The sequence below is a fragment of the Erithacus rubecula genome (assembly GCF_903797595.1).
Source record: "Erithacus rubecula genome assembly, chromosome: 2".
In the NCBI taxonomy this organism is placed as follows: domain Eukaryota; kingdom Metazoa; phylum Chordata; class Aves; order Passeriformes; family Muscicapidae; genus Erithacus; species Erithacus rubecula.
This window is the reverse complement of record NC_136685.1, coordinates 99,438,709-99,463,889: the sequence shown is the minus strand read 5'-3', so window position 1 is coordinate 99,463,889 and position 25,181 is coordinate 99,438,709. Positions and strand designations below refer to the sequence as shown.

Here is a 25,181-nt window from a genome sequence, read left to right as displayed (position 1 = left end):
AAACCCCACAGGGATGTGGCTCAGTGAGCTCTCTCCCTTTATACGAATAAAGTTCATTTTGCACGATTCCTCTGTCTCCGTTGTGGACAGTGGCCTTTCCCAGCGTGATTTTCCACACAATCGGTAATTCTCGTAGCGATCCAGCCCCGCTCGCGATTGCACCGAGCGATGCCAATTGCAGCAGGCCGCGGGTCACGGCGCACCGGCACAGCTCACGGCACGGGGGACACCCGGGCGGGGCTTGGGGCAACACAACAAACAGCAACGGGGCTGTCAGAGACAATGCAGGAGGTCACACTTATCCTTTACAAACATTGGGCTGCCAGAGAGGAGCCAGGAGATCACATTTATCTTTTCCTTTATTCAGGACCCATCACACAAATGCAAAGGGCTCGCCAGGCAAGGCCTCCTGGAAGGAGTAGAAGTTCTCCCAGGATGTCGAGCTATGGAATAACAACATTCATGGCAAATAGAAGCTTTTAAGAGCTGCCTATTTCACTCAGTGCGAGGAGAGAGAGCAGACAGATCCCCCCCACAGGGAGGGGAAGCCGTGAGGGGGAAAGGCGAGCGGCCCCTCAGGTGACCCGTCCCCGCCTCGGCATCGGTAGGAGACGAACGCAGAGTGCCGACCTGGCAAGCTGGGCTGACTCGGGGAGACCCGGGGCGCCTCTCGGACCCGGTTTCGGGGCCGCTTCGCCGCCCGGGTCCCGCCGCCTCCGCCGCCATGGCAACGGGGGCGGGCCCGGCGGCGGGCGGGGCGGCGGCGCGCGCTGACGGCTTCCGGCGTGCGCGCGCGGCGGGCGGCGCGCTCGGGGGCCCGGCGGAGCTCGGGGCGGTGCCGGTGTCGCGGTCGGTGTCGGTCCCGGTGCGGAGCCGTGTCGGTGTCGCAGCGATGGACACGCTGGGCAGGAAGGTGGTGGTGTGCGACAACGGCACCGGGGTGAGTCTCTGCGGGCGGCGCCGGGACCCGCCCTGCTGCCGGGGCGGAGGGGAAGGGGAAGCCGGCGACTGCCCCCGGAGCCGGCCCGGCTTCCTGCCGGCACCGCCCGCGGGCCGCGCCCGCCCGGCCCTGCCGCCATCCCGGCGCTCGCGCGGGCCCGCGGAATGAATGGGCGGGGGCCGGCGGCCTCGGCCCGGGGTCCCCGTGCTCCCGGAGCGGCGGGACCGCGCTGCTCTGCCCGCATCCCCTCGGCCCTTCTGATTTTACCGTCAATTAGCCTGGTTTCTCTACGTGACCTGAGCCAGTCTCGCTGTAGCAGCGAGCGTTTAGACAAAAATACCGATTTTTAAAAATTCTGAATGAGCGCACTATGCATTGAGTAATCGGGATGTGTCCTGTGTCTGTAAGATTATTAGTTTAGGGAAATGTTTGTGCGGAGGTTTTTGTTTGATTTTTTCTTTTGGGGGGGGGGGACAGCTGCTGTTCAAAGTAGAACATCATCCTTTCCTTAATACCTCTCTGATCTGCCACGTACCTCCTCCAATTTGGCATTTTTTTAATAAAGGTTTTCTCCGCATCCTTTCCACCTTTTCTGGCCTCCATAAGCGTGCAGGCACCCGCTGGAAATCCATCCTTTTGTCAGGCTCTGAGGCACCTTGGCAGGAAGTGAAAAAGATACCATTTTAAAGCAGAAGGAGATCAGATACTATCGGTGGATATTTCCCCTTGGTGTTTTTTTTTTTTTATTTAAACAATCTAGAGTTTCCCCTAGTAAAACAATATTATGTGGAGGGTTACCTTAATTTGTGTACGTTAAGATCTCTTGAATGGCAAAGACTAGGGTTTTTTTTATATGAACACTTGCAATAAAGAGGTGGGTTTTTTAAAATAAGCCTAGGAAAGAATAGTTGAGATAAAGGATGATGTTATTAGGGATTCAGCATCCTAAATTAATGGGTTTTCAATTAGCATCTGAAATTGTTAGAATGGTTCAGGAAGAAGAGCAGCATATTTGACAGTTCAGGGATTTGACAGTTTCGATGTCCTTGTTAACCCTCATATAGCAAAAATTATCTTTAATAGTGCTAGGGTTCAGAGTCATTGGGTGCTTTTTACACTATCATTTAGAAAAAGGAAAGAAGAAAAGATAACATTTTCTTATTATAAAGGGATATTGAAGCTGCTTTATGGTTGTTGTTTGTTTGATTTTTTTTTTTGTTGCTCTTTTTTCTTTAATATTCCTATTGTGAGGCCCACATTTCAAAAAAATAATTGAGAGTTTCATCCATTGGTGTGGTCCTTTATGTGGCAGTAATCATTGAGTTGTAAAATGGTGGTGACAGCAATGTTTTTCCTTGGTTGGTCTCAGGTAAAAGCCATTGTTCCAATCAGATTTCCCAAGCTGGGTGTGCCACACGGATTTCTTTACAGCCTAGGGTATCTGTGTGTGCTGTTAATTCCAGAGGGTATTGGATTGATACATTTTTTCCTTCCGTGAGTTGGATATAAATAACCATAGGAGTGGAAGGTACCTCTGTGGTGCAGGAGGAGCAGCCTGTGTCACTTCAGTTTTGTGGGTTTGGGTTGTGCTTGGCCTTTGGGCAGAGCAATGTGTGTCTGGAAGCCACAGAGCTCCTTGGCTGGGACAGCACAGTGTCAGAAGTAATTGCTAAATCAGTCAGCTCAAAGTGTTTAGATTGATTTGGGATAATTGAACAAGGATTGGGATAACTAAGCTGGACAGAAATTCCATTCAGTAAAATTTTTGCATCTCAACTGCATGTGGAGATATTGAGTAGTTCAATATTGTCAAACCAGTATTTTGATAATAATATTTGTACTATATGACAAAAGATCTCTTATTTTAGAGTTATTTTTGATATCTCACACTTTAAAGCATGATTGAAATGAAATCTCTTTCCGGATGTCATAAATCTTATAGATAAAAAATTGAGAATATATTTGGAAAAATCAGGTGGATTTTTGACATTGGGCTTGTCTTTGCTATGTTCTTGTTAGGCTGCAGTAGGAGTTCTGGTGTATCAGGCTGCAGCCAATCTTTGAGGAAGAGGCGAGTCACTCAAAGGAAGTTCTTGCAACATGTAGTATGAGAGGCAGGCAGTGGCACCTCAGAGGTGTAAAGTGTTAGAGGTGGATGTGCTTAGTGTTAGAGGCCAAATGGAAAGTTACTTATTGGCCTGTAAAATTACTGTAACTGTATTTAGTTTTTGTTTGAGAGTTGCATCAGTGGAGAGGATCAAGCACGAAGATCTGATAAGAATATTAGTGTTCATTTTAAAACCAGTCATGTGACCTGTTTGCAAGCTTCCTCATTCTTTTAGTTTGAAAGAACACTTATACATGCAAGTTCTTAGTGTTTGATGACTCAGTAGGAAGTGAAAGACTTGGTATAAACCACAGTGAAATGGAGAAGAAACTATATATGGTAAAAATTCTTACATACTTGATCTTGCACACAGGCAGGCTAAATAGCTGTTCTTAGAACATTCTGAATGTATAGAAAATGTGTGCAAAAACAAACAATGATGAAGTCCTTGCAGAAGTGGGTAAATTCATGGAGTGCTTGTGTTATTGTTGGAAACATGAGCATTGTACTGAAATTATTCAATAATTGCTCTGAGGGATGTGCATGGCAAGAGGTGGAAGAGAAACAAGTGCACTGTTCTTAAATTGGAGAGTTTCAAACTGAGAGTAGCAGAACAGTGAGTGTTTAGTGTTGGGCCTTAGAAAAGGGAAGCTGTTCCAGATTACTGCAGTTCATAGTGTTCACTTGAAGGTTTTGAAGGATTTCCTGTAAGGGACAGGAGGGAGCAGTATTTTATGTTTCCTGTCCCCCTTCAAAAAAATCTAAGAGTCCAAAATTTGTTATTATACAGATCTGTGCATCTGCCTCTTGGTAGTTTTACTGAGCCTCTTTCTTCAGCCATGATAGGCAATGTTAGGTCATCACAAACCTGTTGAACAGCTGAATATTCAGGATATTGTCAGGGAGAGTACTACAGTGAGGATGCCCCCATTGATGGGGAAGCTGACAGAGAAGGCTTACTTGTTCATATTCTTCACCAATTTTTTATGTAGACTGGAAGGGGAAATTTCAAATTTGAAGGCAAGTTAAAATTCTATCCTTTCTGTCTATGGCGTAGTCTGTCAGACTTTGTAAAATGTAATTTTTAAGGCTTTCTGTTCTGACCAGAAAGAGGTGGGAGCAGACTGTGGATGTCCAAGCTTAATCTTGCTTGTTATAGTTCACATCAATTAAACCTGATTATGATTGTGGTTTAGGCTGGTTGGAGAAATGAAAATCTGTTTTTAAAATCTAGGATTTGTTAACGGCCAACATAGTTAATTTCCCAGGAAGATGCGTCAAGGTCTTAATGTAAAAAGAGGCTGGAAGTTACTATTCATATCAAATACTAAGAATTTTTGTGGTTTTGTAGGTCAGCAGTTTTTAGGTCAGTACAGTTGTGTGTGATTGTGAGAGGGGCTGGCCAAGAGGCACTGATTTTTGTGCAGTAGCTGTTTTGGTTGCATACAGCAGGGTTGCTATATAAATACTGGGCATTTAGCAGGATTTAAAAGTTTGAATAGTTGTGCTTCTTGAGAGGGTGTTCTAGGAGTTGAAGTTGTAAAGATTTATTTAGATATTACTTATCCTGTTACTTGTGATATACTGGTGTGTTCAGGTATGTGATCCAGAAGTGCCTGTGGCTGCTCTCTGCTTTCTCATAGCAGCACTGCATTCTTGAATGCACAGATATGAGCTATACAGCTCCTAAGCATGTCTGCCTTAGTATAACCAAAAGAATTGGTAAATACTTGCTTTTTCCAAATATTCTGGGTTTGAAGTAGAGTGAGCATAATGAGTTGTGTACTCAGTGTATTGTGTACTTCAGGTATTCCAAACAGCTCTGCCTTTAGAGGGCAAGCACTGAAGGAGTGAAAGAAACTAGGATCACAAAAAAGCAAAATAAAAATCCTTTCTCCCCTCCATTACCTCAGCTCTTTCTGTAACTCTCTCTCTAAATTTCTTTCCACAGCAGGTGCCCTTTTTTACTGCAGTAAGGTGAATAAATATACGAGCAGCAGCACAAGTGACTTTTCATGTTACCGTTAGTGTAATGACAGAATTCCTCTCAGCTGCAATTAGCTGTACTCTTTGCTGGGATAAATGTTCCAGTGGCAGTCTTCACATCTTGCTTCAGAAAACTTGGCGAATACTTGGAAAATTCTAGCAGATGGCTTTTAAGACAGCCTGGAGTGGGTAATTACATTTTGGGACAGGGTCCCAAGCAGTCTGAATTGTCTGTTCTTGGAAGCTCCCAGCACCCAGCTGGTCCAAGCCCTGAACAAGCTGCTCAGAATTCAGCGGTGTCTGGTTTGAGCCCAGCGTTGGATGAGACAGCCCCTGAGATTCCCTCCAACCCGAGGGATTCCATGGTGCTGGGTTACTGCTGCTGCACCTCAAGGGTTGGGTAATTTTGCAGCTGAAAATGTTTTGTTCTGGCATGTTAATATAGTGCAGTTTGCAAACTGTGCATCAGAATAGAAGAGGAGTCTTCTCTGTATGAGCTGCGGCAAGAGCATCAGAGTATGGTATATGAAAATATCCTATCAAAATAGGATAGCTGAAGAGCATAACCTGCTGATCCCCATGAACTAAACTTGGAACTTCTTGCTGGCACATTTAAAGTTCACATTTTGCAACTGAACTTCCTCTAGTGACTATATACTTTTTTATTGTTCAGTAAATTGTCATTATTTTCTTAGTGTATATACTATCTTGGAGCCTGGTGATATAAAGCTTCCTTTTGGATATATTTGGGTAACAAACTTTCAGAGCATCCTGTTTGGTGTGAACTGCCACCATCTGAGGTATTGGTTGTGCTGTTAGTTTTAGAAGTGCTTACTGCAGACTTTATCCTTAAAGGAAACCCTCAAAATTAGAAAACTTTGAGAAATTCATCTGAATTGCTAGTTCACATTTGAGCACTTTTTACAAGAGTGTAAAACTTGAATTCACAAGCTTTTGGGGCTTTTTCTGGTGTGTAATCCATTATGCTACTGTGTGCTGTAATTGGAGAGGTGACTTAATTAGGTTTCAGTGAGTGCTCATTATAAGGTGATCCATTACAAAATTACAGATTTCAGGTTGGTAGAGGACTTTTTTACAGAGTGGAAAGAAATCCAAATTTAGACACTGGACTGTTTTACACCTTGTAATGTATTTATTAATTTTCTCAAGGTCTGATAGTCTTGATTCAGAAAACATTATGGAAAATACTTTTATTCAGTTTTTAAAATGTATGCATCATCTAAAATGTGTAAAATTGGTTTGAAAGTGTAAATCAGTTTGGTTTTCAGTGGGGCACATGCTCTTAAATTTGGACTTTTAATTTTTTACCCCAAACCAAGTTTCTATTTGTAAGCAAAAGTAATGCATATTCTAATAAAATTATTTCTTCCTTTTCAGTTTGTGAAATGTGGCTACGCAGGCTCGAATTTTCCAGAGCACATTTTTCCAGCTTTGGTTGGAAGACCCATTATAAGATCAACTGCTAAAGTAGGAAACATTGAAATCAAGGTAAATTTTTTGATTAATATTTCTTTCTGACAGATAAAAATATTTAGGGCGGCTTTTGACTTGTATAATGTTTGGAAATGTTTTTTCCTTAACTCCATTTTATGCTGTTTCAGTATCTCTTGATTAATTTCTGTGTTGGATTTTAGCCTGTCCCATACTACAAAGTTAAGAAGAGGGTAATCTAAAGCACTGAAGGCCTTCAGATAGTACACCTGAGGAGGCAGCAGGTAGGGCTCGAGTGCTTCTGGGCAAAAAGGGGCTTCAAATGCCAATATGCAAATGGTGTCAAGATTAGAAGGCAGAAATCAGACAGAAGTGACTGGCTGTCACTGGCTGTATCATGGAATTTTGAGACAATGCTGAGAACTGCTGGAGCTTGCAGGTTTTCTGTACGGTTTGCTTTCTACTCAGAGTTGATCATCTGTGATCTTGTACGAGATGTTTAACCTTGGTTGTGTTTGTTTCATTGTTTCTATGGTTTTCATTTTCCTTTTGCTGTTGATGGACATAGGTGCTCCACATCAGTTAGAGATGGAGAGGCTCTGTTCAGGCTGCTTTGTCTTGGGGCATTATTCCAAGACATGGAGGGAGAACCACTGTTGGAGAATTAATTTTCTGAAGTCCAGGGAGCTATAATTTTTCACTTATTTTGTAATTAGAGAGTAACACTTCAAATGTTATTAGTTGCTTCTGCTGTACAGGCTTCAGTAAATGTCTTGGCCCTGCTGTGGTCACATCCTCCCTTCTTGCTTCTAGCCACACAATTCTCACCTTGTGCTGGTCATGCTGCTTGTGCAGGCATGTTGTGAGCTGCTTTAGTGAGCTGATCCAGCTGAAAAAGAGGGATTTCTTGGTCAGGTAAAGTAAAGGCTGCTTTACTGGACCATTGTGCAAACGCCAGTTGGAGAGAAGGAGAAGCAGGCAGAAATGCAGAACTTTACAAGTGCCCACTTAGGCCAGTGAAGGTTAGGTAGGACCACACATGCACAAGATTTCAATTTTGCTTTCTCTACTGGTTCTGAGCAGCAGTTTAGGAAGAGAAAAAAAAATTGGTCCAGTCTTGTTCCTTATTTTCAGAACCCCGTAGTTGACAAGAATTTGAATTGTTTGGTTTCTGCTTCTGCCTGTAAAATGGTTGTAGTATCAGCAGAAGGCCATACAAGGAAGTCAAAAGGCTGAAAAGTGCTATAACTTGTGAAAATGTGATTGTGGGTTTGTCTTGTTACTATCTCAGTAATGCTTTACCTTGTATCAGCTAAGACAAGTTGGTTGAGAGGATAGAGGTCTTTCCCTTTCACAGTAGGAAGGATTTTTTGCAAGGAGACAAAAAACATAATCCTTTCTCTAGTAAGATTTGGGGAGAGGTATTTCTTTGGGTATCTTCTTGAACTTAATGTGAGAAGCCTCTTTAAGGGAGGTCCTGGTAAAGTTTTATGAAATTATGCAGTGATTTATGAGTCTAAACTCCCCCTGCAAATTTTTTTTTGCATGAAATCTCACTGTTGAAGTTATATTTTCTTTCCTGCTGATTCAATACAGCCTATCTTGCCAGTTTTGGTATCCTCTGATATCTGGTAATTTAATATTGTTACAGATAACAGTGCTGCATTGAAAAGATAGGAGGTAGGAGTGGGTAATTGCTATGAGATCAGCAAAAGAACCTGTAAACAATCATCTTGCATGCATTGCTGGTCTTCTGCTTGAGCATGGGTCATGTGGGTGTGTTTCAAAGAGTATAAACTGTGTCTAGATTTTTTCTACAAGTTCTATATCATCTGCCTATAACAGCTTGTCACACTTTCTTAAGGAAGCAGTGTATCAAGAGAAGAAATCCCTGCCACAGACACTATGGGTATTCCAGTAGAATAATACAGTAGAAAGACTTGTTACGTGTGAGTGCTGTTTTTCTTTGGGAGAATCTCGCAGATTTCCTAAAAAAATGTATTTTAGCAGATGAGTTTTATGCTAAAGTTTAATTCTAGGCATACACTGTGAGTTCTTATGGGAGAAGTTTAAAATTGAGTAAAGGAAGCTGGAAAGGAGATTATCAGTTTAACTTTTGAAAACTATTCAGGAAAGCTGCACTTCTGTGAAATCCAGAAACTCTCTGAAAGGAGCCTGGAAGCTGATGAAAATAGTGGTTATCATCCATTGAGTTACGAACTTCAATTTGCTTTGACCATATTTTTCTTGTGGATTCTCATTTCAGCTGGCAGCAGGGATATAGCTTTTTCTCTTACTCAGGAATTCAGTTGTTACTGAAATTATTTTGCTTAAAATAGCTGGAAGTATAGATGTTGCTCTTGGCTTTTAGTCTGCAGCAGGTTTGAGGGGGTATTAAGTCAGTACTAAGGAGTAGTTTTCAATTCTTGGATATATTAAATGAATTTCTAAAGCAAAATTTAAATTTAGCAATTGTCAGAGCTGGTTATGGTCAATTGTCCTGTGCAGTCTTGTCTAATTCAGGTATACACCTAGCCCAGGGTAAAACTCCACTGTTACACAATGTTTATACACAGAATCCTATTTATGAGAGGTAGATACACTGATCTTGTTTGCAGTCTATAGAAAGCCTAAACATGACTCCCCACTGACATGTAGCAATAGCTTCCTTTTAAGAGGCAATTTAATCTGATATCCTGATAATGTTAGTTTGGCCCTAACTAAACTAACTCAAATCATTTCCTGCTGTACATGCATCTCTTTTCAGCCTAATTCTACTGTGTACTTAAAATAATTTGAGAATTTCATTTAGGCCTTTTCTGACTTTCTTGCTTCTACCTTTTCTTCACCTTTCTTGACCTGTTGAAGTAGAATAACAAAATGATGGTAAGTGAGGTGCCCCTGTGCTTTTTGTTTGCCATTTTTGCTTCATGAGACCTAGTAGCTGTTATGTTATTTTTTAAATGCTATTCATTGTTTTGTCTTGTCTTACATTTTACATTTGAATACATGCTTATTTTGGACATTGTTCATTGCTTTGGTTTACTGGCAACTAATTAACGAGAATATTTTATGTATTGCTTTTAAATGCTATGTAACCTGTAGTTTTGCAAGATGCAAGAATAACATTGAAAGATCAACATGAACTCAGCATCTTTAACAGCATAAATTGCTATATTTGACATTTCATAAGAAAGGTTCAGACTTCAGTTAGACAGATATTACTGGGTACTGAAGTGATGGAAACGTTGGGTGCCACAATACTGATTCCTCTGCAAATTTGGTTGTGTGTCCTCCTTCCTCTTCAACGGCCAAGTATACATGTTTGTTAGTGTGCTAGTGCTGATGTTCTCAAGAGAGAACAATTGTTCTGCCCTTTAGCTTTGTTTTAAAAGGATGTGAAAGTTTTGTGCAACTTTGGCTTTGCACCTTTGAATAGCGGCTTTTCCTGGGCTGTGTCCTGTTGGGCAGCTTAGAGCTTCAAAGAGCAGTGCACAAAAAAGGCTTCTGGTTCTTCTCACTGATGGAGTTTGTGTTGTCTTAAATTCTCATGAGTGATGTGGCTACATGGTGGAGTTCTCATAGTATGGTTTCACAGAGTGCTTTTGATTGAACGTGCTGGAGTCTTGTCTTCTGTACAGTCAAGAGCTAAAGTGTGATCTGCTGTGCAAGGGAAAACAAATAAAACACCTTGTCAGGGAAGGTGGGTGAAAGTAGAAGGGTTTCACTTAAACTACTTTCAATTAACTTCCTTTTTCTATAGTCAAGAGCAACTGCTTAGGTTACTTCTAAAATAGGCATTATAAACCGGATGCCACATTTTTTTCTTGTACATCTTATTTTCCCTGGCATTGAATAGTAGGTTGAGTAACCCTCACTTCCACTGTGCCACAGCAACTGCATATGTTTGGATGAAGCAGCTGGCTTTTCTTTTTATTTTTTTTTTCCAATTAATATTATTATTGACACAGAGCTAATGGTACCTAGAAATATGTTCTTAAAGCCTAAGTACAAGTGAGTCAGTTCAGGCTTCTGTAGAAAAGTATGGGATATAATGAGTAGCAAAGATAAGATGTTACTGTACATACTTCCTGTGGGAAATACGTGGGAAAGGAGAAGATGTGATGCTACTAATTTGAATGTGCAATGTTTGCATAACTAATGTTAATAAACAGATTGCTTAATCAGTGTGAAATAACTATACAAATTGCATTAGTTGGTTGTGTTTGTGCAAGAATGCATTACTGGGGTTTCTGGCTTGGGACTTTTGGCAAGGAACAGATGAGGTTAAATTTTATATTCAGATGTGTCTCTTCACACCCTATTGACACAGGCAATATGTAAACCATTGTTTCTTTTAATGTCTGGTGTGGAATTTATAATCTCTTATTTGCTTTTGCTCCTGTTCGGTATGCTTATTCACCACTCATTATTCCTTTTTTGGTATTGTGCACAGAAATTTGCAACATGCATGGAAAAATATTCTGCCAATCCCACCTACTCCCCTTATGTGCTGTTTTGCATCTCAGCTCTTAAAAATTAGTATTTGATGAAATAATTTTGGAGGTGTCAGTGGAGAAACATCTGTACTTACAAAGTCTTTATATCTCTAGCTCTGACAGGGTTTATTGGTTTCTTTAAGGTTAATTGAAAAAATCAAATTAGTAATTTTTTTTTTTTTTTTAAAGCTGTGGGATGGATAAGAGCCAAAATTAAACATTATATGAAATATATTCTACTTCTCTCTAAAGTACCAGCAAATGAGTGAAAAATGTGGGCATTGTTTAAGAACATATCTGGACACAGACTGAAGCAGTTCACTGTCATTCTTGAGGAGTTTGGTGTTCAGTAAACTTTGTAAACACTGACATGCTTTTGTATTAAAATTTTGCAGGATCTGATGGTTGGTGATGAAGCCAGTGAATTGCGATCAATGCTGGAAGTGAATTATCCGATGGAGAACGGCATAGTTCGGAACTGGGATGATATGAAGCACCTTTGGGATTACACGTTTGGACCAGAAAAACTTAATATTGACACAAAAAATTGTAAAATACTACTCACAGAGCCTCCCATGAATCCGACCAAAAACAGGGAGAAGATTGTGGAGGTATGTGTGTCTAGTAGGAGCTGGTATACAGTCACTGGAGCAGTGCTAAGAGATTCCTTGTTCCAGCAGCACGCAGTGACTGCCTGAAGCAAAGCAGTTCTGTTCTCTAAGCAAAACCCGTTCTCAGCCATAGGCATGAATGCTACTGTGCTTAAATTCAAACCAGCTGATCTCATTCACAAGCTGTAAGCAGGCTTCTTGTCTTAAGCATTAATAACAGCATTAAAACACAGAGTTGGAAATACATGTCTGTCTTCACATACCCAGGATACGTTGATTACTAGCTGTTGGATGGATGTTAATCACTTTAAATGACTTGGACTTGCAAAAGCCAGTAATAGAGAGGAGATTGGAGCTAGATGATGCTTACCAGATGGAGCAGTGTTGCTGGAAGTAGTTGAGACGAAGGTGTGATGACAACCAATGCACTAATCTTTAATTAGTGCTAGGGATTATCAATGAAAGCCTTCTAAGAAGGAAAGCCTGGTTCTTGCATCCTCATCTCTGAGTGCTGTCCTGGGTGATCTAAGTTCCAGCTGAGCCTTGTATTCAGTGTAGGTTGTCAGATATGTATTGTTTTACTCCTGTACATGTCATAAAGGCTCAGGTTTAAAGAGTGGTACTGTTTGCTGAGAAGAGAGTGTTTAGTTTCCCGATTTGTTGAATTTTTTTCTTATAGGCATCATAGGTATTTTCAAATAATATAAGTTTGAATATCAGAGTTTGTATATATATATATATATATATATACACATATATATATATACATACATATATATATATATACATATATATATATATTTCCCCAAATTCATTGCTTAGTCTGTTAAGAATTTACATTTATCATGAGCTTTCCTTTTAAATCCATTTGATCTTACAGCTACAGTAATCCAACTTGGCAGTGGATACATTTGCACTAATCCTTTCTTTCAGCGACCAGCAGGCAAATGAAGTCTAGCAAAGTTGGGAAGAATTAAGTGAAAAAAAAATCAGACTGTGCAATCTAAATTCAGCTTTTTGGGTTTTTTTTTTAACAATTGTGGACATTAGGGTCCTATGACCTCAGTATCAGGTAATGCAACACCAGTAATATCATGTACTGTGTATCAGCCACCTGCACTGTGATAGGCAGAGCAGATTATTCTGGGTGGCCTCCACGTGGCAGGAATGGCTCTGGTTCCTGTCTGTTTCTTTGCTTTTCAGTTGTCAAAAATAGTGTTTTTGTTTCTGTCTTCCTGATAAATACGAAAGGATGGATTTTAGTTATTCTCATGCCAAGTAATTTTATACCAGAAATTCAAAAAAGTCTAGCATGGCTTCTGAATTCTGATAGAATATTTGCATTGCTTCATTTGCCTTTTTAACACCACTCCAGAGACCATAGATGCTTAATCATGATGCAGAAGATTAGTGAGAACTAGAATCCATTTTTGTAAATTTTATTTTGAGCTATGCAGAAGCTCATTATTTCTATTAATGTTTTTAGTGGAACATAATGTTATGAGAACTTGCAATATTTAGTTTAACTACAATGTATTTTTGCTCTTTCCATTTTTGACATGGCCACCTCCTTTCCAGGCAGGCGAGCCCAGTATGAGGCAGAGGACTGAATGAAGATATTTCCTAAAGCCTGCAGTAAATATCATAATGTCTCTAACATCTAAATATCATAATATCATAATGCATTTTGGGAACAGTGCAGTTAACATTTTAGAAGAAAAGTTTGGCCATCTGGACCATATAAAGATGATAGATAATTATATGTGCTGTCCTGCATTCTGTTTCCAGTAATTCTCTCTCCTCATTTCATCACTTTGTCAGACCCACCTACAATAGTAAGGCAGCAAGTGTTCACATGTCAGCTATATTGTAAAATATATGTTTAAGAAGTGCTTTTCCTTTCGTGGCATGGACAAGACCTGGACTTCTCCTCAGCTTAATGGAGTGTTTGCTGTTTGTCTTTATCTGCTTGCACTCTCATTGTGTAACACCCTCAGAAGCTGAAGTAGCAAATCTAGAAGCTGTAGAGACACTCAAGCACAGTCACTTCATCTAATCCAACCTAAGATTCCTTACATATTTTCTTAGTTCTTAATTCTTCTTTTCTGTACCCAGTTAGAACATCACTTTGTAGGTAATCAAAAATCTGCTGTTGTGTGAAGAAGAATGTATTCAGGGAAACATTGCTCAGTATTCATATCTTAAGGTTTGTTAACATATATGCCCTATGTCATATTTTCATGTCAAAGAAGTAATGCAGAGGAGAAAGCATTTATTTTTTCTTGAAAGAAAGAATGACAACACCCCCAAAGGTTATAAAAGGTTTTGTAGTGGCCTTTAAGGTTTGGTACATGTGAAGCAGTAACTAGTGCCATTTGAATAGTGATTTTATTGTATGAAGGTGATAATTTAAAATTTTCTTACATTATTTTCTCATTTCATAAACACTCAGGTTGTTTGAAAATATCCATTGGAGTAGTGTTGGGTTTAGATAATGACTACTCAAAGGGAATCTATTTTGAATTGCTGCCCTTTCAACTGTTCCCTTTCTGGTCCTTTTCACATGGAGGAGGTTCTTTAAATAGCTCAGAATTCTAAAATTGTCAGGCATCAGCTTTTTTCTTCAAAAATATTTATATTTCTTTTACTTGAGCTGTGGAAGCACTTAGGATGCAATCAGTTTCTAATCCTAGAAGTTGTAGAAGGGTTCAGAGGGCTGCAGGTTAGCAAAAGCAAAACTTCTGTACATGTTGGAATAATCAGAGTTTTTTCTGGTAAAGCTTATTGAGGAGAAAACTGCTGTACAGCATGATTTGTTTACTTGGCCTTTTTTTGTATGTAGGAAGAAAACAAGATCCTATAAACTCTACATCCCTTTAGTCTTGGCCTGCTTCTTAACTGAAACTGATTCAGTGATGAGAGAAACCTAGTGTACAAGACAAGGAGTTACTTTTCCTGTTTCAGTATGAATTCTGCAAACCTACAGTTTTCTCTCTGTAGTAGATTTTACACTAAATTTAAAAGTTTGTCATTGGTTGCCCTTTAAAGAAGAGAAGAAGGTGATCCAGAGAACAGCCTGTGATACTGGGTTTATTCTAGACTAAGATATGAAGGAGTCTGGTCTTTATTTGACATAGTGTGCAATTGTACAAAGTCTATGGCTTAATATGAAGAATGAAAAATACCTGAACTCGTTTGTAAAGCATACATGTTAAACATTTTATTCCCAAGTCACACTTCAGTAATGAACTGCTTGGCTGGTCTGCAAGTACTGCCTCCCACTCATTAGGCACTTTGGAAAAGTGAAAATTTGTGTAAAGCTGCACAAATTGATGTGTGGGTTTCTTGTAAGTATTTGCTTTTGTTGCTTAACAGATGTGGAATATTGAATCTGGCTTGTCCAGTGTGAACAGGTAAGGTGCAGAACTGAATGTACTTGTTACTGTCCCAAAGCATACAGGTCTCTAATGTTCATGCAGAATCTGTGTGATGAAAATTCTTGGAAGAGTTTTTGATTAGTAAAAATACAAAATTCTGGAAATACAATTTTGTAACACTGATGAAATTTCTTTGAGGTATTTGGCCTGTTTTGGAAGCTGATTTTTGCCTTCATCTTCCAGGTTATGTTTGAGACGTACCAGTTTTCTGGGGTGTATGTAGCCATCCAGGCTGTTCTTACTCTCTATGCTCAAGGTAGGCAAAATTAACCTAAAATTTCTTTAGTTTCCAGATGCATTGCTGAGCTAAAGTACTAACATGGCATCCAGTACTAACTGGATCTTGGCCTTAATTCCATGCTGTTCTCTAAGGAAGCTCAGCTCTGACTGACAGCTTGCTTTTTGTTTTGAGGGACTATTGGTAGGTACCACCTGTTGGTGTTATTTTCATGGATAAATGCAAAATTCTGGTTCCTCAAAAGTCTTACTATTTGAGGGTGTCATGGCTTGCTTTGGATTTTCTGAAAAAGGAAGAACTTTTTACCATGAGTGAGAGAGAATTTCAAGGAGGTGATCATGTGACTTTTGCACTATTTTCAGGGGGAAAAAACCCAAAAGTTGAGTCTTTTGCTGTAGATAAACTAAATTGAAATGGTCCTCAGCCTGAGCATAAAATTACAGATTTCCTGATTTTAATGGAAATTCTACTATCGACTTCATCCATCTAGGATTTTAAGAAGTTACTCAAGCACATCAGTTCTCATACCATGACTCCTTGCATCTGTTTGTTGGTGACTTGATGCATTTGGCTATCTCATAGCAGGACATAAATATCCATATCCATTACCATGTCACTGTAGTGTCTCTGTCCAGGATTAAAAAGCAATGGGGTGCTGGAAGAGTGGCTGTCATGCAAGTCAATATAATTACTTGAACCAAAACCACTTTTGCAAACCTGAATATTAATTTTACTTGCTGAAATCTGTGCTATTACATTTTTTTCCCCTTGGTTTTCTTTGGTTTGATTCCTTACAAATATTTAATTAACTGACATCTACAGTCTTAAAGTCTGCTGTAATTATACATGTACCTTACTGTGTAGCACTCAGTTACTTTGTGAATAACAGAATATGAGATAACAGCAATTTGCAGTGTTTCTACATACCTTCATCTAAAACAAAGCTGAAGACCTTTTAAAATGTAAAAATCAAGGGGCCCATAAATCAAACATTTTCTTTTGAAAATTTAGAAAAAAAGTCCTTTAAATCATCCTACTTATTTATATTACTTCAGAGATTAAAGTGCTTGCTAAAATATAGAGATATACCTCATTTGATTGCACCACTCTTCTAAGGTCTGTCCTTAAAATATGATTTTTTGCTTTAGGTAGCTTGTGAAAAAGTGTAAAATGATTTTTTGATCAACTTTCAGCATTGATTTTTGCCTTTTAAGTATAGAAACTTCTGCTTCTACATGTTGGTGATAGCTGTTTGTATACCTTAGAATTTAATAGTTTATGGTAAACTTTTCTTCATGAGAGTTGTTTTTTTTTTAGTCTATGAAAGTGGATCTCATTCAGCCTAATACCACTTGTGTGAGGGAATATTAGGCATGTGCTGTATAGTCCAAATATTTTTCTCTGCCTTATAAAAGTATTTGGCTTTTTGAATACCAGTAAAAATCAAGTCTAGGAATTTAACAAGGTAAACTTATGGCTTGAATAGCTCTAGATTTCTTCAGATTTCAGAAATTGATATAAGATTGCACAACTGAATCTGTGGAGGAATTTGTGCTCCAATAAGCATTTAATGAGAACGGATAGTCCCTTTAATTAGAGTGCAATTTAAGATGCCAAAACACACATAAAATTGTTAGTGGTAGAGTTATAAACATCTAGGTAAAAGTAATACTTTTGAAAAAAAAGTGTGAAAGGATTTGTTACTATGTAAACCTCAATTGTTTAATACCTACTGATGACTGAGGGGAGAAAAGTTGTATCAGTTTACAATGAAAAATCCTATTTTAAATTCGCTGTGCTGCTGTTTATGAAAGTACAATGAAAGTTGTGCTTCCCCCTAATTCTTTTAGGTTTGTTGACTGGTGTTGTCGTGGACTCTGGAGATGGTGTGACTCACATTTGCCCAGTTTATGAAGGTTTCTCCCTCCCTCACCTCACGAGACGGTTAGATATTGCTGGGAGGGACATCACTAGGTACCTCATTAAGGTAAGCTGGGAGGGAGGAGAGTTTCAGGTTGAGGCTGGTGTCTGTGGTATGTTGGTTCATGTCAAAATCCCTTGATAGCAAGAAAGTACTATATATTTTCCCTTTATTATTCATATGTTAGTTACGTTAAGAACTCCTGTATTCTCTGTGTTACTTCAGTCTATGCTTATTGTGTTTCCTCATCTGAATCACGTGATAATATTGATGATATTGTTATTCAGAGACATAATTCTCTTAGTGGCCATCTTGTAGGAAAGAAATTTATTCCCTGTTTGGGAAAGAAAAGCTTGAAAGTTGACTTTCTCAATACCTAAAGTGAAAGGTAAATTGTATTCTCTCAGTTCTACTCATCTGTTTTCAGAAAGACTTTCTTGCAGTGTGGGAAATAGTGTAGTGTTCTTCCCTGATTATTAAATAAGCATATTTGATAGACAATTCATTTGTTTGGGTGTTTTAAATATAAGCAACATCTTAGATTGACAAATCATGGTTAAAGTGGAATACAGGAATGTCCTGAAGTGACGTTCTAAAGATAAGAATTATTTTGGTTTTTTTTAATTTGTCTTTGTGCTGGTTATCCTGAAAATTGAAACGGTGAAGAAAATTTCCCATTTGGAGTAATGCTGCTGCTTTTCTGGGAGTAATGGATACACTGGGACAGATTTGTCTTAATACCCAAATTTGCAGCTAAAAAGGGGAGGGACAGGTGTTTAAAAATACCCCTCTAGTGAGAGATCTGGAGTGTTCCTCTCATTTCCTGCTAACTTGCTGTGCTCCCTGCAGCTCCTCTTGCTGCGAGGTTACGCTTTCAACCATTCTGCTGATTTTGAGACTGTTCGCATGATCAAGGAGAAGTTGTGTTACGTGGGATACAACATTGAACAGGAGCAGAAGCTGGCACTAGAGACCACAGTTCTAGTTGAATCCTACACGGTGAGTGTCTTGAGACAGCTTTCCTTGTCCTAAACTTCCTAGGCTTGAATTCAGGTAGCATTTAGCTTTGATTCCTTCACAATTTTTCTTGGCAGTAGCTCACCTCAGCCTGTAGAATCAAATTAATTGGTTCTGTGAAAGTCTTCTACAGGCTTTTTTAATTCAGATTTTCTGTAAGATTTTGTACTCATTTTTGGCATTGTAGATCTTTGAAATTTGAATATTATAGTAAAGAAATTTGTAGAGAAAGTGGATTTATTCTAGCATATGAAATTGTTCCAGCATCATCCATTCAGCAGTGAGACATGAGACTCATATCTGATGTCAGGAAAGGTAAACTTGGTATTAGTCAAAACTTTGTGATCACAGTTGGAAAATTTTGCATAAAAGCATTATTCTTGCTGTAAGATAATTTTTAAAATTAATACTTGGAGTTGGTATTGAAAGGAAATATTTGGTAGGTCAGTATCGATGTGTCTGGTTCCTGATGTCTCCTAGTGAATTGCAGAATGATTAAAGAATTTGTATATTCTTTCAGTACTGCTGAACGATTCCTTGCAGTGCTGAGAATTATCAACAATTTCCTGTGTTAAAACATTTGGGAGCAATGTAGGTCATTTCCTCTTGGTTTTTTTTAGCATTCGAGTGGCTAAAAGTAGTCTCTTCAATGGTGCTGTTTCTTCCCTAGCTCCCAGATGGCAGGATTATCAAAGTTGGTGGAGAACGATTTGAGGCACCAGAGGCTCTCTTCCAGCCTCACTTAATCAATGTCGAAGGGGTTGGTGTGGCTGAATTGCTTTTCAACACCATCCAGGCTGCTGACATTGATACCAGGTAAGAGCAGAACGTTTAAAATCCTTGGTCTGGGTGCAGGGGTGATGCAAGAACTGTTTTCAGAGTTTTGCTTTAGACACTGTGTTCCTGGGTGAAGGGTGTATGCTGGGAGTGGGGCTCAGGCTCTGTTTTTGGAGTTCAACAGGTTGTCTAGAAACTATTTCAGTAAGAATGAGCAAAGATAAAATCTTGAAAGCACAATGGTTTTTTATTTCTTCTTTCTGGAAAGGCATGAGCAAGTCTCCTGAAGTTGTGCAGTCTGTCTTTGTGCAATAGTAGTAGTATTTTAGATTTGTATTTACTCCCCTGTCTGCACAGGTACCTATTGTAGTACAGAGTAAACTATACAGCACTACAGACACTATTTTTTTGGGTCAGGTCTGAATTCTACAAGCACATTGTGCTGTCTGGAGGGTCCACCATGTACCCTGGGCTGCCTTCACGGCTGGAGCGGGAACTGAAGCAGCTCTACCTGGAACGAGTTCTGAAAGGAGATGTGGAAAAACTCTCGGTGGGTATCGGGTGCTGCTACAGCCGGGGGCGCAGAGGCTTCCCCTGGATCCCCGCTAGAGGGAACCAAGTGGTCACAAATGACACAGCCTGCGGGTGGCCCTGCCCGCCGCTTGCAAAATCGCTGCCCCTCCTTCCTCACACCCCTGCCTTTGCTTTGTACATACTTGCAGTAAAGTTACCTTCTAGACACTCCTAGTAGCCGGTAATTCCTGAAGTCTTGGGTTGATTCGAATGTAAAATAGGCTGATAAATAGCAGGACACAAATTGTAATGCTGGTTAAACAAAGCTGAGGAATTTCTGTTCCTTAAAGTTGTCATTGAGAAAAAAAAAAAGCCACTTTTTTTTATTTGTGAAAGTTTTGGCTCATACTACAGGTGAAATACTCAAAAGTAAGAAGGCTAGAGTTGCACACTTTCAGGTGGAGTAAGTTTCCCTTTTGCATTGGTTACTGTGATAAGCAGGCAACAGGCACACCCCTTACAGAAGGAACAGTGAGTTGTTCCTAACTGTGAACTGAATTGAACTTCCCTGGTTTTTAATACAGTGTTCTCTGAAGGTCTTCTGTGGAATGACTCAATTCCACATGTTTTACATCTGAGACAGTATTTCAGTCATAGCTTTGTACTCATTTTTGCTCTTAAATTTAGAGCTTTAGCACTGAAGAAGTTAAGGGAATATTAATTAGTTAGGATGGTTTAGATTGTGTAAATTGGTATAATTCTGAAATATTTGTGATTTGATGATCTGGTGACTTCTGATAATTTTGGCTGTCAAAGATAAGAAATTATTTCACTTTTAATAGTGTTCCTGATATGCAAAAATTTGGTCTTTAATTTTCTGTCAGTATTCTGAATCCTGGTCTTTTTTGTTGATCTACTGAAAGTACAATTTTTGGGCAAGTGTCAGTAGCTGTGTGTAATTTCCAATGCAAAGTCATTATTTTACTTTGGTTGCACAAGCTGGAAGCTTGCACAGAGTGCCCTGTGCTAACACTTCAGTTCTTTAGTTGCATTTTTCTTACTAGACAGTTTCCCTTTCATTGTTCTGGTGGAAAGCCCAATTTTATTTTTCAAGGCTTTGTTTCAAGAATCATAGTAACAATTTCTTCTCTTTATCTCAGAAATTTAAGATCCGAATCGAAGATCCCCCTCGTCGGAAGCACATGGTGTTTCTGGGGGGGGGCTGTTCTAGCAGACATCATGAAAGACAAAGACAACTTCTGGATGACCCGACAAGAGTACCAAGAAAAGGGAGTGCGTGTGCTGGAGAAGCTTGGTGTGACTGTTCGATAAATCCCAAAGCTTGTTCCCATCACATGTCTAAAGCTTTTTCTTTCATTGCCAATCTCTGAACTCACTCAGCTACATGCTATGGAAGGGCCTGTCTGTGGCCTTTTGACCCAAACGTCAGGTTTTGTTCTGGTTTCTTGGGGTAGCTTTTGTTAAATGTTTCTTAATGTGGCTAAATTTGACTATTAAATTTGACCACTTCCCTGCAAACAAAACGGAGCAAGAGCGGCCTGTCTACTTCATTGTTCCCTCCCAGTAGGCAGTTGGGTAATTCTGGTAGGCTTTTTCTTCTGGGTTTATTGCTGTAGTCCTGCTAGCTTTTGTCTCTAGTTCACAAGGAGTTGTGTGCCTTTTTTAGCATAAGAAAACCTTTAAACAAGTTTTTGCTATTGGACCATTGTGGTGATCTTTGCATCTTTATGCCTCTCTCTACATTAAGTTTGGTTTTTTTTTTTCTTTCCTGCAATTAGGAATTTTGATTAAACATTGTTAAAAACTAGTTGAAGTAGCTGGAATGACTTTAATACACTGTTTCCATGTAATGTGGTTTCACATGCACTGCTGCCTAAACTGGCTTCTGAGTGGTTCATCCTTAAAGGTGGTGGTGGGGCCTTCAGACTGTATTTCTCTAAGTGGGAGTGTACAGTTGCCACGAATGGAGAAACACCTGATGTTCTGGTAATTGTACATTTGTGGCCTTAGGTGTCTTTTTTCTGGAGAGAGGAGACAGGTTTGAGCTGTGTTTATTTTGTTAAGGGACAGCTGGGGGGGTCAGCCTGACCAAAAAATGCCTCTTTTTGTAATTAAATTTTGGTACCATATTGTCTCAGCATAGGAAGCAAGAATGTTAAATTAGCTATTCTGTAATTGTTGAAGAAACTTAGATATGCTGAGACAGGATCCTCTAAACTTATTGAAGAGATTTCATACTTTCAGAAATGTTTGTGAAAACTGTAACTATAAATATTTAAAGCCCCAGAACTAAGTTTTAAAAAGTCTGATGTTTTAAGTGCTTGTATGTACATCAGAAGCACTTCCATTAAACTTTACAAGTATATTAACCTAGTGCCAAGTAGTTACTGCAAATGAATATTTCAATGACCAGTGTTTATTGCAGCAAGCAGATATTTATAAACAACCAGTGGCAGTAGGTCATAAAGAATGACTTATATTTGTTCCAGTTAAGAATAATATTGGAATACGAGATGTTGGTTGGTAAATACCCACAAATCATTTTATCCAGTCTTGATTTTTGATACTTAACATGGGATGGGGAAGGAAGTGAAAATCAGTGATGAAAATGCTGTTTCCAGAAAGTACATTAAAGCTGAGTTGTTCTAAAAAATAGAAGTTGTCACTAGTAATTATCAGCCACCTTCTCTGACTATAGTTGCCTGTTTTTTTTCCCTACTAGCAGACTGGTAACTATCATTGCAATAAAATTTGCCTTATATTAAGTATAGCAAAAACTGCTTGCATACAAATGCTAGCTAGACTTAGTTCTACTTCGCTTTCCATAGAAATATTATATTACTTCTTACTGGTTTTCAAAGCCTACCATAACATTTAAGCATAAGGAAGTCAAGATCTGCTCTTGACTTCCAAACCTTGGAATGTATGAGAGATGCTTTCATATACTTGCCATTTGTCTACATCTTTACATTAATAATTGACCCCAGAAACATGGAAATATTAAACTCCCTTGGACTCTTAAAATGTGCTTCCTTTCTAAATTGAGCAGACAGCTTCCTTTGGCTGAGCGAGCCAAAGGGGCAGAAACTATGTCTGCATTTCTTTAATAACAAGACAGTCACTAAAGTATTGCTAGTAATGACCATTTAATTATAGGTGGGTGGGGTTTTTTGCAGCTATATTTACTCTTGACTTGAACAATATGAATTTACAGGCATGCCGGTCGTGCCTCAGTGCATGCACTTAAGCAGTTACTAGATTTTTGGGGACATGAATGTAAGGGGTACTCTGAATTCCTATAGTCTTCTAAACATTTAATACACAAGACTTAAAAATGCTGTGGGCTTGCTTTAGAGCTATGATTTCTCATGTGACTGTCTCTGGGCTTTTTAGACAGTGTTGAGAATCATGGAAATAAACCAAAGAATGACTTAAAAACTTTTTTTGAATGACAATCTGTCATGTGGTTTTTCAAATCTAGACCTTGACCCTGCAACCCCTTTTCTAAACCATCTTCTCCCCTGTCCACCAGCTTCAGTGAGGTATGTGCATGTTTGAGTAAAGGTTATGGAATTTGGCCCCTTCAATTAGAGAACTTCACAGCACCATGAGTAATAAATGTCAGTTGATTGTGCAGAATCTTGGGTTTCCATGGAAACCATGTATATATTTAAAAAAAGCAACTAGCATTTTAAATTAACTGTGATCATGGATTCAGAGGAGCACATTTGTAATCCAAATACTGAATGGGGTGTTCCAGTTGTGCTCAGTGTGGTTCTCCATGTATGTGTTTGCACACACAGGAGTGTTGTGTGTGTGTTCTCTCAGCTGACAGCTTCAATACTGCTATGAAAGCAATCTGGTTTTAAAGTTTTTTTTAAAGACCAAATAACTTGAATTGTATTTGCAAAATGCTTCAGCTCCTATAAAATTAGAATAGAAGATGCCGCATCAGTTGTGAGTTTTTTGGGAACATCCTATTTTTAATGTTAAGCTGCTTCAAACCCTCCCCTCCCCCAGTGTTCTAGGATGTTAACCAATGTAACACAGATGGCTTTTTATACAGTTCTGAATAATGTTAACACACAACACTGGTTGAGACCATGAATGGAAATAAACATCTATTTAAATTGACAGGTCTTTTCAATACAAAAATAAAATCAGATTTTTTTCAAAGTAGATTATGTTTGCTTTGTTTCCTTTGGGAAATCACAGTTCTGTCAGTTTTTCTCTAACTTAACTTCCATCACAAAACCATCATGAACTGCTTTTGCTGAGGAAATCTGACATGACAAAATAAGACATTGTCTACTGATTGCTGTCATCCTCCATCATTTAGCCAGTACTCCACTCCCTCAGTGCTTTTCTTTAAAAAGAAAAATCCTTATCCTTGGACAGGAATATTTTTCTAGCTCAGCCTCCATACTGCAAAGTGGGAAGAGCCTCAACTTCTATTGACCTCAGCATCCTTGGCTAAGCTCAGAAGCCACATAATGATGCCCTGTTTAGGAAGTGTCCTTGGCATTGTGACTTCATGTGCTATTTCACTTGCATCCCTGATTTTAACTGATAGAAAAAGTACATGTGGGGTTGGCCTGTAGCATTTAGGACTAGAGTGGATTAGTGACTGGTCCACACTCATGATGCATTTATTTGGCTTTTGAAATGAGCTCCACCAGCTTCTTCCCCCATCTCATTGCACGTGCTGTGCTGGAGGAATGGTCCCCAGGCATCTTTTTCCTGGTAGGATAATGGATTTGTTTTTCTATAGATGGAACCACTGTGTGCAGTTTGACTCTGGATGCATCTGCCTCAGTGCCTGGGTCAAACACTTGGCATCTTAGGGACAGATGCAGATAGACAGGATTTTAATAGAAAAAATGCAAGGTCACCCTAAACCCCAAATCTGTGTTTTATCACTGTATGTTCTTGGAAAAAAATGAATACATCTGTCTGTACCTCTGCTCAGTACTAATTCATGGTCCCTGCTTCTCCCCTTTTGCTTGTTTTGCCTGACATGGCTTTTGTGTGGAAAGGACTAAATACATTTGCTAGTCAACTTTTTCAATAGTGAATTCCTCTCTGTGGGCACTTCAGCTATTTTCCACAAACAAGTGTCATTAGCTGTTCCAAAACTGTGGAAGATCTAGTTTCAAGGGGTTGTTGTTTGGGGGAGCATTTAGTTAATTGGCTTAGTGTGAGGTTTTTTTTGGGGGGGGGGGGTTGGTTGTTTTTTTGGGGGGGGTTTTTTTGTTTTTCTTTTTGTTTTGTTTTTTAATCCAAGTATATCTGGTTCTACATTCTAAGAATGGTATTAGAGAAAATTGATTTGGACTTTTCCAGCAAGTATTTCAGTGAAAATTTTGCTGCATTTTGGCCCTACTGTGTCATGCTTATTCCTTCCTAATGGGTCAGTTTGTTGTCCTGTGCTGTAAGTTACTGCAACTCTACCATTAGAGGCCTCAAGAAAAAAACCCTTCCATTCAGAACAGGTTGCTAATTTTGCTTCTTACCTGCACTGCATTACAACATTAAAATAGCTCTTTAATAACATTCTCCATGTAAATTTCTTACCTTCCCACAACCTGGTGCTGCAGCCCATTGAACCAACTAACAGATGCACAAAACAAGATTTCTGTGCACATCTGCTTATTGCCCAAGC

The 25,181-nt window shown here is 39.2% G+C and overlaps 1 protein-coding gene across 1 annotated transcript; it reads left to right on the top strand.

Moving 5' to 3' along the window:
* Nucleotides 1–765: 765 nt before the first annotated feature.
* Nucleotides 766–23,698, top strand: ACTR2 (actin related protein 2). Its single transcript, XM_079299052.1, is given in 11 exon segments — nt 766–940; nt 6,432–6,542; nt 9,357–9,371; nt 11,380–11,595; nt 15,216–15,288; nt 17,121–17,257; nt 18,041–18,190; nt 18,879–19,024; nt 19,403–19,535; nt 20,659–20,712; nt 20,714–23,698. Coding segments are annotated over 11 exon segments (1,200 nt in total). The 5' UTR covers nt 766–892; the 3' UTR covers nt 20,831–23,698.
* The last annotated feature ends 1,483 nt before the right edge of the window (nt 23,699–25,181 follow it).